The 12,500-nt window shown below is 44.7% G+C and overlaps 1 protein-coding gene across 1 annotated transcript in view; it reads right to left on the bottom strand.

The window, feature by feature from the left end:
• LOC125289324 (neurexin-2-like) overlaps positions 1 to 12,500 on the bottom strand; it is an 836,342-nt gene that overhangs the window by 401,722 nt on the left and 422,120 nt on the right. The window contains 1 exon segment of the mRNA XM_048236077.1: positions 7,829 to 7,990. Coding sequence (XP_048092034.1) covers positions 7,829 to 7,990 — 162 coding nt within the window.

The following is a 12,500-nucleotide window of genomic DNA, read 5'->3' as shown; positions in this document are numbered from 1 at the left end:
CAGTCAGTATTCCAAAAGTTGGGCGACATCTCGAGTGTGAGGTGCAATCCATTCCTCAGCCCAATAGCATTTGAGCACGCAGCTGCATAAACACTAGTGTGGAGGCAGATAACCCAGACGAGGAAGAGAAGCAATTAGGCAGAGCAGGCCAATCTGATGAGAGGGATGCCTGAGCAGTGAGAACAATTAGGACGCGCCAGTGTGGTGTGGTGTGGTGTGTGTGTGTGAGGTGTGGTGTGGTGTGTTGTGGTGTGGTGTTGGTGTGGTGTGGTGTGGTGTGGTGTTGGTGTGTGTTGGTGTGGTGCGGTGCGGTGTGGTGTGGTGGAACGCTTTGTTTTGTTTTCAGCTCAGAATGCAACGCTTTGTTGGTGTGCTTTTCTATGGGATACAAAGAAGAGACAGAGAATTCTGTGGACTGACACAACTGACTTCTTAAATGATGTAAGAAATAACTGTTAATTAGTGCCAACAAGACATTTAGTTAACTATTAACACATATTAATACAATATTAGTTAATAAATTTGCTAAAACATTAACATACATATTTTATGCAAACAACTAATATTTAATTAATGATGAAAAAACTATTAACTTGTGCAAAATAGATATGTTAGTAACAATTTACAAATATTAACAAAGGGTTAGGTAATTACTAGTTTGCTATTTATTATGGCACTTTATTATGGAGTGTTACCGATTTTGTTTGCTGTTTGCTTGATCGTTTATGTAAGGGATAATGTATAGAACACCGGTCATTGTGGGAAAATAAGTCCCACAGAGGGCTTAACCGACCCCTGACCCTTGCGCGAGGGGTCTTGTTCCACCCTGAAGGGACTTATTTTCCCAATAATGACCGGTGTTCTATACATTATCCCGCTTATTATACTGACTACTTGCCAAAACTAAATAATAAACTCCCCACGATATGACTTTAGCCTACATAGCCTAGCCTATTTGTTACAGTTCATCGTGCCATTTGCTGAGAAACAAATAGTTCGCAACAACACGCTGAATTAGAATCAAACATTCTTAGAACACAGCTGATCAACCGCCTGCTTTCACTTTTGAAAGAAGTTCCAGTCCTTATGGGAGTGATATGAAAGACGATCAGAAGCACAAAACCCGGCCATTGACAGCGGTAATTATATGTTTGCAGCGGTAATTACATGAAAATATTTTCCCGTAGAACTTTGGGAAATCCCATTCAAGCCAATGGAGCGTTCTACTTGCCTTGTGAAGAGCCGTGTAATAAGTTTTAATATTTAAATGTTATTTGATGTACTGTACATATTGTCCATATTTGGTGTCAGTTGTGATGTGTGTGGCTGAGGTATGTGTGGGCACTGGTGTCTATTCTTCACATTGCCCCATGGAGGACAATACATATATATTCACATTGCCCCATGGAGGACAATACATATATATTCACATTGCCCCATGGAGGACTATACATATATCTTCACATTGCCCCATGGAGGACAATACAAAGATATATATTCACATTGCCCCATGGATATATATTCACATATACCCCATGGAGGACAATACAAAGATACACATTGCCCCATTCAATAACATTGCCCCATGGAGGACAATACATATATCTTAACATAGCCCCATGGAGGACAATACATATATTCTCACATTGCCCTGTGGAGGACAATACATATATCTTTGATCCAATCCATGATCATTGGTTTTTAGCAAACCAAGCAAACTCAAAACATTAAAACACAACAAAAACATCAGCTTCATAATCACATTGGCTCCATATCAACACAACTCATTTCCTTCCCATCCTCCAGGTTCTTATCAGCAACTACTCCAAGCCATCGACCTCAGCTGGACGACTGCACTACGGGCAGTCACCCATATCCGTTCCATCCTCAAAAAGCTCTCTCTCACACACACACACACACACACACACAGCTCCATCCTCCAATTCTTTCTCTTTCAGTTCAGATTCCTTAAACCGCGCGCTCTCTCTCTCTCTCACACACACACACACACACACACACACAGATTTCCATCCTCTAACTCTTTCTCTCTTTCAGTTCAGATTGCACAAAAGTACAAGGGCCTCAGATGTACCTTTTCATTGTAAAGAAGACAAATGCTTTCAGCCCCACCACCAGCACAGCAGTCATTTGGAACAAAAGAGGAAAAACAGTGCGTCTGGTCTTTCTCTTTCAGATGTGTGTGTGTGTGTGTGTGTGTGTGTGTATGTGTGTGTGTGTGTGTTTCAGCCCCACCACCACCACAGTCATTTGGAACAAAAGAGGAAAACAGTGTGTCTGGTCTTTCTCTTTCAGGTGTGTATGTGTGAGTGTGTGTGTGTGTGTGTGTGTGAAGTGTGAAGTGTCTTTCTCTTTCAGGTGTGACGTGTGTATTATATTCATTCCCAGGCGCCTTGAGCAAAAAGGCAAGAATCACTGCATCCAGAGAAATACTGCGTCTTGCACAACTTCCATAATTATAGAGACGTTGAGAGCTGCTTTTCACCTCTAAAGGAGACTGCAGCACTTGCTTGGCCCTTATTAAATTGTGCAATTAATTGTGTGGAGTGAGACCAGGCTACCAGACCCTATGTGGAGTGGCTAGCATGGCTAATGAGCAGAGATAATGAGGCTAGTTAACCCCACAAGACTCCCACCTACTGTACACATGCCATACAACACCACACCACACCACACACCAACACACACCACACCACTCCACACCACAACACACCACACCACACGGCAGGCACTTAGCCATTTCCTGCTTATTAACTGAGCTTTATACATTGATTTTGCCTACATTCTCTCAGCTATGAGGTTAAAACACAGGGTTGGGATCTGTGATCTGTGCAAATGCATTTACTTTATTCACATTCTCCCTCTGGACTAAAGTATGATCACTGGGCTAGTGTACACATTCTCCCCCTGGACTAAAGTATGATCACTGGGCTAGTGGACACATTCTCCCCCTGGACAAAAGTATGATCACTGGGCTAGTGGACACATTCTCCCTTTGGACTAAAGTATGATCACTGGGCTAGTGGACCTCTGGACTAAAGTATGGTTACTGTGGACACCTCATGCCCTCTGGACTAAAGTATGGTCACTCTGCCTTGTGCTTTCAATCATGCCACAGACAGACGTGAGACATGTTTTTTTTTTTTTAAACACAATAAATGGTGGTTAATATACCTGTGTGGTCGAAACACACTTATTATTTGCATGAAATATCGTCATGTGGTTTATACACAATCTGTCTACTTTACTTTGTGCTTTACAAGTACTCTGCTTCAGGTGTGCGTCTTCTTCAGGTGTGCGCCTGATAGCTTGGTGGTTAATACACCTGTGTGGCATTCTGTTTCAGGTGTGCGTCTGATAGCTTGGTGGTTAATACACCTGTGTGTCTTTCACCTGTCACCTGTCATACGTCTACTTTACTGACAGCTACGACATAAACTGATCACTCACTGTTGCAGGTGTTGGAAGACATTTCCTACTTCGTTGAGAAGTTAGCTCCCGCAGACTATGGCGAAAGTTTCGGAGAAAATCAATAGCTCTACCATTTGAATATGGTTTTCAAGACATCTCAGTAAACAACTGCAGCTGAATACAAGCCCGCAGACTCACTCCAACAAATGACATGTTGACTGGCATACTGATATTTTTATCAATGCATTTTGTCCTTTTAACATATACAATTCAGAGAAATGTGTGAAGAGGTCCTTTCTGCTTACTGTAGGTAACACGACATACGGGCCCTTCCTCTGGTGGCAACTCTGAGACTTTTACAAGCTCGTGTTGAGTGTATGGGGTTTCCAGGCTCTAATCATATTCCACGGGCCAAAGGCTGACATTGATTCTCCTCTGTCACTGAGGAACTCTCTCTCTCACACACACACACACACACACACACACTGCAGCACCAATCACTTTTATCTGAATCAATGCCGAGGGGGAATGACATAGGCAGCATGCTAGTCTGATGGAGCATGCTGATGGTGTGTGTGTGTGTGTGTACACACATGAGTTTGGGGAATAGCTGTCAACAAATCCAATACAACATTGATTAACTTCACTTCCACAAGTTAACTTTCTTGTTCATATCGTCTTTTAACTTTTAAAATATGCAAGGACATTAATTTGTTTGCGGTTCAATCAATAGCAAATAACCATGAAATAAAAAAATATAAAAATAGCCTTCTCTTGGATGCCGAAAATCTATTTATTCTGCAAAACCTTCATTTCTTCAAACATACAATTGGTAGGCTGTAGTAGAAGAAGAGTGTGTGTGTGTGTGTGTGTGTGTGTGTATTTGCATGCAATAATGATTGTGGGCAAGGAAAATCTCTTCATCACAACTGTCACAACAATTCCATGATGACCTAATCAGAGACCGAGCACATGCTGTCTCTCACACACACACACACACACACACTTTGCATTCTTATGCATGGTATGACATTTTCTTGGGAGGTGTGTATGAGAGTTGCGGTGGTGTGGGGGTAAGAATGTTTGTGTGTGTGTGTATTTGTGAGTGTGGGTGGGTAAGAAGGGTGCATTTTGTATGTGTGTGTGTGTGTCTTCGCCTTTGTGTAGGAGGTGAAGAAATCAATTTCTAATTTGCCTGTCAGGATGGTAAAGCTAGCGTCCCAGCAGCACTGGCATGGACTTAATTACACACATGCTGAAAGAGAGGGAATGAGACAAAGAAAGAAAGAAGAGAGAGAGAGAGAGATGAGGGGCGGGTCTAGACGAGGGGGATTCAAAAGCTATCACACTACGCCAGCTGTACGTTTAAAATCTGATGGAAGGCAGTTAATGGCTAGCTGTAAATGTTGCAATAATCTTGTGTGTGTGTGTGTGTGTGCGTGTGTGAATGAGTATGTGCATATTTGAATAACTGGTAGGCATCACTGGTCCAGCCATCTTTTACAGTAATTGCCAACCTTTGTTGGCTTTTATACAACAGCACTAGAATGCATAGCAGTAAGGGCCCTATGCTTTAAAGGGGGGAAAGTGCAAAGTCTATCAACACACACAGTTATCCTGCATAGCAGTAAGGGACCTATGCTTTAAGGTGCAAAGTCAACACACACAGTTATTCTGCATGAATGAGAGCTATCATGTGGCATATGGGAGCATTGAACAGACTCATCCATGTGTGTGGTTACAGTGTGGCCCATGGTGTTAAATTAGCACATTGCGTGTGGTTAAAGTGTTGCCCATGGTGTTAAATATGGTGTTAAATTAGCACATTGATTTCGCCTAGTTCTTGAATTAGCTTTAATTGGAATTGAGTTCCATTGGGGCCCTCAGTGTTGCGTGAGCAGCAGTATGAGCTTGGGGTGGTGGTGCACATGCATGTGAAAAGAGCGGACGAGCAGAACTCATAACATGTGTGTTTGATTGAAGGCTTAGGAAAGTCTCTCTCTCTCTGTGTGTGTGTGTGTGTGTGTGTGTGTCTGTCTCTCTAAATAAATACATTTACATATGTTGGCTCTAAAGAGGGAGGGGAAAGAGAGAGAAGAGGGTATGTATAGATCTATACATGTATGTATAGGAAATATGAGGATCCAGGTGAGACAGCATGCCCACTGTCCCCAGGTAGCTCCCTAAGCTGCGCTGCGATTGTTCTGAGGAAATGAGCCTCAGCTTCGTGATTGGTGTGTACTTCAGCATGATACTCAACTGTTAAGTCCGTCTAATCCGCCCCATCGTCCCCAAATCTCTACGTTTGCCGCCCCAGTTCACTGGTAATCAGAAACAGAGGGATTACAGGGCAAAAACTTTCTCTCTCTCTCTCTTCGTTCTTCCTTCTCTTCCATTCTCTCTCTCTCTCTCCCTGTCCCTTTCTCTCCCCCTCTCTCTCTTTCTCTCTCTCACTCCATTTGAGGGCAGAGAATTAAAGGAAAATGTAATTGTCAGAACTTAATTTAGTTACATCGAGACAAGCAATAATTATATAATTTATGAGAATTAAAAAAAAAAAGAAAACCAATTACAGATTTAATAAGAAGCTTTGGAGAATGAGTGAAAAAAAAGTCACAATTGCCGGCGTCTCATCATTTCTCACATAAATCACTGGTAGTATAATGGTGTAATTGGCTCAGTACTCCTTTTGGTGGTTGGCGAGCTGCCCGGGAGAGAAAGCAGTTTGGTGCCAAATAAATTCAAATAAACGACTGACTGATTGACTGACTGACTGACTGAGCTCCCATAGCCTCCCTCATAACTGAACTGCCAACACGACTCTACTCTTAGGTTATGTCTGCTCACAGATCAGTAAAACAAGGGAGAGAAAAATAAGGGAGAGTGTGTGAGAAAGAAAGAGAGAGAGAGAAAGAGGGAGAGAGAGAGAGAGACAGGGAGATTCATAGTTCTGTAAAGCCTTTGTGCATGTCAGGCTGCTCCACACACACACACACAGACAAAGACGCAGATGCACACACACACACACAAAGACGCAGACACACACACACACAGACACAGGCGCAGAGCTGGTGATTTTAGCCCTGACAGGACTATGAGACTCTCCTCTGCTCTCTTCTCCTCAGAATCGTTCTTATTTACGTATTTATTTATTTATTTATTTATTTACTGGCATTATTGTTATTATTTATGACTGAAACACACACTGCCATAGTGTAACACAGAACCCACTTTTAACACCTACAAACACACACACACACAAACACAAACACACACACACACACACACACACACACTCTCTCATACACATACACCTACAGTACTACAGTACCTACAGTACTGTATACTATACCTACTGTATATCTACATCTGTATACATCTGTAGAGGCAGTGTACATGAGCACCTTCTGATATCCATTTAGTATTTGATGACAGACTTACAAGTGTCTGTGAACAGACCATGCAAGGCTGATCCTGGAACATTCCTTAAGTAAAGAAGGATCTCTCTCCACACCGCAATAGACAACCCGATCGCGTTGCTCATCCGTGGGGGGTGTTAAGAGAGGCCCATTCCGTGGCTGCTGAGTGAAGTAGCCTCTGTTTGTTGACTGTGATTACACAAGCCTGGATTTCAGACATGTGATTTTCCTCCAAAATGCTGCAATTGTACCTCAATGTGCAATCATGCTATTCTGGCCAGCACTCACTTTCAGCATTTACAACAAAATCACAGCAGAGGTGGTTAACATAGCTTCTCTCTGTGTGTGTGTGTGTGTGTGTGTGTGTGTGTGTGTGTGTGTGTGTGTGTTGTGTGGAGAGAATGTGTCGATATGTCCTATGTGTTGAAGACAAATGTTGCCAGTTTCTCTGAAGTATTTCAAAATAATCTTTTCTCACACCACTTGTCCAAGAGAAGTGTGTGAGGGTTGAACTGCTATGCTAAGACAGATGTATCCTCCTCATCACCATATTACTCATGGTCTCTGTGGTGGATGTCACTCAAGCCTATCTGGCCAAGCAGTGGGCTGTGGCTGAATTTATCCAACACCAACAACAGGTGCATGTTGCATCATGGAGAAGATGGCGTCAGAATGCAACCCGAGATTTCACCTCCACCATCACATGTTGTATTCGGGTACAACCTGTTACAACTTACAACCAAGGTGCACCGCACACAAATAGCTAGTTTCTACTAACATTAACATGTCTAGGTAATGTTTTAGGAAATGAATGAAAGTACATAAGACAAAACTTGACTGACTGACGTTCTGACTTGCGTCTTTTGAGTCATCAAAACAGTACAATTTAGGGGCCACTTTTGTATGATAAATAAATCAAATAAAACCGCGCGGCATGCACCTGGAAGTGACGTGACCTTAAAGAGTGTCCTGAGACTTACGTCTTTGAGGCAGCCCATGAAGTTGTTGCTGACAGGTGACCCGGGCAGGTCGGCCGTGTTGGGGCTCCCGCCGATGTAGAAGAAGTCGTCGGAGCCCAGCATGGTGTAGTCCTCCTGGGTGTACCCAGTGGTGGTCAGGATGCCGTCCACCGAGATGGTCACCTGGGGATGGGCCGGGCCCACGCAGAAACGGACAGATAGAGCGACAGAGAGAGAGAGAGAGAGAGAGAGTAGACGAAGTGGGAGAAGAGCAGGGGAAGAGGTTGAATTAACAACAAGTTGGGACGAGATCGGATGCCTAGCTTTTTCTTTTTTTTGTCATTTTCGTTTTTGATTTTGTCTGTTTTGTTTTCATTTATTTGTTTGTTATAATAGGCTCACAGGTGGGGGGTGGTTCTCCTGGAGTGCAGTTTCAAGGACTCTTCTATCTGTCAACCAAACCTCTACCATTCCAACAACCAAGACACACATGCACATTCTTGCCATCAAACAGTCACACACACACACACACACACACACACACACACAATCAGAATTTCCCCCTCAGACACACACCCGTTGTCTGGCTTGATGAACTGATGACCTCCACGCTAACCTGAGCCCAATCTTCCTCCCTCAAAGGCGTCCAATTACACCAGGAGAGCACCGATCTTATCTGGCCTCCTCTTCCTCTGCAGCAGCAGCTCCCCATCACAGGGAGCAATCAGAGACACGTCTCCTAGCACACCCTGGAGATCTGCTGGAGCACCGCACCGCAGAGAGAGCGCCACCTGCTGGAGCAACACTCCACACCGCACTCTCTCTCCTCTCTCCCTCTCTCTCTCTCACACACACACACACACACACCATCTCTGTCTCTCCCTTTCCACAGCCTAGTTGTTTTTATTCCAGAGTGGCCCAAAACATAATATTGTAATATTTTATATTAGATGAAGTTTAAAAGTCAAAAGTACAATAAAAGCTTTTATCAATATGATCAAAACACACAAATAATCTGTGAACACCATCCCAAACAATGCTCACATTTCAGAATAAGACACACTCCACAATTTTAATATCACAACCCTTTTCAGTTGTAATCACATGACGTCCAACAGAGAGCAGTGTGTTTATTAATGAATTGGCCCGTTTTATGGATGGACTCTTAAAACTGTGTTCAAACATTCCTCTTAATTCTTTCTACTGAGCACCAAAGACAAACAGCTAAAGCCATCTGAAAGGCACACGCAAGCCTCATCCTGTAATAGTTTTTTGATATTTTAATAGGGACGAGGCGTATGAAGTCTGTATGCTGCTTCATCTTGCGTCATGTCTTTGAACAGGTACACTCTTCTCTTATTTTCATTTCATTTTTAATGGCACTCTGGCCTTGACTTGTCTCCATCATTGGATGGGTGGAGAGAAAGGATATTTCCATCAAAGGCGCCTCTTAGCGTCAGGCTAGCTGCTAATTGAGTCCCAGCTCAGATGCGGCGCTCGTGCGGCCATGTGCTGTGCCGCCTGCCAGGCTCCACGCGTTGGACAGGATTAGCAATCAGCTAGCATTTCCTGCGCTAATTAGCGTAATGGTCCTGGCTAGGGTCACCCAAACCCCTTCCAATCTTTAATTTGACATCTGCTATGGCATACACTCACACATACTCACACTCAAAGTAGCGATAAACAAGGCTGACTGCAGAATAAACACAATATGTGGTTATTTCTGTCTCCATGTGTGGAGTCTCAGTCCTCAGTATTCTGGTCATACACTGAGCCTTTTTTATTTTTAAAGTGGCTAAGACCAGCCCCATCCCACTCAGCAGAGATAAAGGTCAAACGTCCAAAATAGTTAACTGGGCTCAAGAATATAGTCATAACTGAAAAAACCTCTGGAGGGCAAACACAAGCTCAGAGTCTGCCAAGAAAATAAAAAGAGAATTAAAAGAGTTGTTGCTTATTAGGATCAACATTATACAGAAACCTTGACAAGAGGCTGTTTTTTTATTTATTTTATATTTCCTCCCGTAGCTCCTCCATATTCATCGTCCACAAACAACAGGCTTTGAAGCCTGGATTGGACTATCCTGAAGCACAAGTTGTGCTGAACAGCTACTCAGCCACAGGGCGATTGACTTTGAATCTGAATTGCATTAAAGAGAAAAGCGCTCTCTAGTGCCTGAAGATCACCCTACCCCCCCGTCAACCCAACACACACAAACACACACATACACACATGCACACACACAAGCCGCGGCCACAGCCAACTCCCACTGCGTCTCAGCAGGTCCACTCAGAAGCCTCGCTTGGCAACTGCATTCCAGAAGAACGTTCCCAGCTGAGCTCTGCTCGCTGTGCTATTTCATCTAGTCTTCATTTCTCTGGGTTTGTTTGTTTTTGTTTTGGTTGTTGTGCATAATGTCTTCCGTACTTCCCTTGATACAGGGCAATCCATTTTTATGTCTGCTGAAAAAGGCTGAAAAAGGCTGGGCAAGGTTGGCGAGAGCCGGCAGAGATGGGTGCTGTCGATAAGCCCAAACTCACAGGGGACCAGAGGAAGGGTGAGAGGGGTTGGCGCTCGACTGAGCCTCCAGCGGAAACTGGCAAGGACCTGTCGGCCATTTGACCCCGGAGCGGTCACTTAGCCTGGACTTGAGGTTGGCAGGTGTGTGTGAAAGGTTTCTGTCAGAAGGGCACTCAGGGTAGGTAGGCCACTACTCTCAGGAGGGGTTTCTGTCAGAAGGGCACTCAGGGTAGCTAGGCTACTAGCTCAGGAGGGGTTTCTGTATTGCTTTGATTGGCTTTGATTCATAACACCAAATCACAGTACCTCTGGTGGCACTAATGTGGCTGTCCTCTTGACTGACTGGGAATAGTGGGTATATTGAAGGCCAAAGTCCTTTGCGATCCCTGGTTGCCATTTTGTAAATGCTGTTCTCTGCCCTGACTGTGCGATGATGACTGTTAGCTTTCAGGAGCTGCCAGACAGCATGTTCAGTAATGTGGGTTATTAGGTGATTAGCATTGCCCTGTCCTTTGGCTATGCATAGAGCTGTGTGTTATTCTGGGACGCTTGGAATACAGCCGCATTGGGCTACAGGTGGACTTTGTGTTTGGGTGGAGCGTTTCGGACACAGCTCTGCCCTTGGATTACGGGTGGAGTTTGCATTTTGGGTGGAGCGTTTCGGACTCGGCTCTGCCCTTGGTTACGGGTGGATTTTGCGTTTGGATGGAGCGTTTTGGACACCACACTGCCCCCTTGTGGAGGCTGTAGTTGGAGCATGAGAAGCCTGGCACTGGGGGGCGCCAGCGAGCAGCAGAATCAATTAATCACAGAAACACACGCAGGACAGTCAGCCAGCTGCCAGCCACCTGTCATCACTCCAGCTGTGAGGGGTGAAAGGGAAGAGAGGGGAGTTAGCACGGTTGGGTTAGCATATCATCCTCCCATTTCTCTCTCTCTCTCTCTCTCTCTCACTCTCTCCCTCTCTCTACATCCTTCTATACCCCCCTCTCTATCTCTTTCTCTGTCAGCAAGAGTACACATCTCCATAGAAGAGCAAGACCCAACACCATGCATGTTAGAGACTTTACTGGCAAATCTCCTTCCTCACTGGTTTTCTACAGCTACCTACTTCCTGTGAAGAGAGGGGTGACCTGTGCATACTGGGCACTGAATACAACAGCACACTTAAAACACACTCAACCATGGTGCCATGGTTACAGAGGGTTTACATCAGCCATCACCTGTCCAGCCCTATTCACAGACACAGACATGTCTGGCTCCTTAACAAGCACACACACACACACACACACACACACACATGACACACACACACACACACACACCACACGGACACACACACATACGGACACACACACATACACACACACACGGCGTGGATAATACCATACACACACACACACACATTCCCAGAGTTATGATTTCTGCGTAGTGCAAAGTGTGTATGTGAGCCACACTCATCGTAACATATCATTACTGGCCTTTCAATGGATAATCACCAGGTGACACTACCCAGCCCGCCCCCAGTCTCAGGTGATGGAGTCCAGCAAGGAGCGACCGGGGATGGGGGTGGGTACACATATACCACACACACACACACACACACACACACACACTATGGCTGGATGCAGGCTGATTGTAAACACATGTTTTGATTGGCCAACATGCTGATTCAGACTCAAAACAAAACAACAATAATAACAAGAGCCAAATCAAAACGATTGGCCAGCGCGGGCGTCCGTGGCCTACCGGTTAGGGAGTCGGACTCGTGACTGAAGGGAATCAATCCCTGACTGGTAGGAATGTGGGTGGAGGGGAGTGATTGAACAGCTCTCTTCCACATCCATATCCACTGATGAGGTGCCCACCCCACTGATCACTGCTCCGAGTGTGTGTGTATGTGTGTGTGTGTGTATGTGTGTGTGTGTGTGCGTGTATGCGTGTGCGTGTGTGTGTGTGTGTGTGTGTGATTGTGAATGTTTGCACACTACCCCCAGATGGGTAAAATGCAGAGAACAAATTTCCGTGCTGGACATTAATTAATTGGCTGCTTCTCCTGTCACTCGCGCAGATGCTTTTCTGAGGCTGTGGTCAACACTGACCTTTCCTACGGCACGCAGTCGAACAAACATGATGCACACCCACTCCAAAGTAGATGCACACACACACACA

This window comes from Alosa alosa, chromosome 24 (genome assembly GCF_017589495.1).
Source record: "Alosa alosa isolate M-15738 ecotype Scorff River chromosome 24, AALO_Geno_1.1, whole genome shotgun sequence".
Taxonomy (NCBI): domain Eukaryota; kingdom Metazoa; phylum Chordata; class Actinopteri; order Clupeiformes; family Clupeidae; genus Alosa; species Alosa alosa.
The sequence above is the reverse complement of the archived record's forward strand: the minus strand, read 5'-3'. Positions and strand labels throughout refer to the sequence as shown.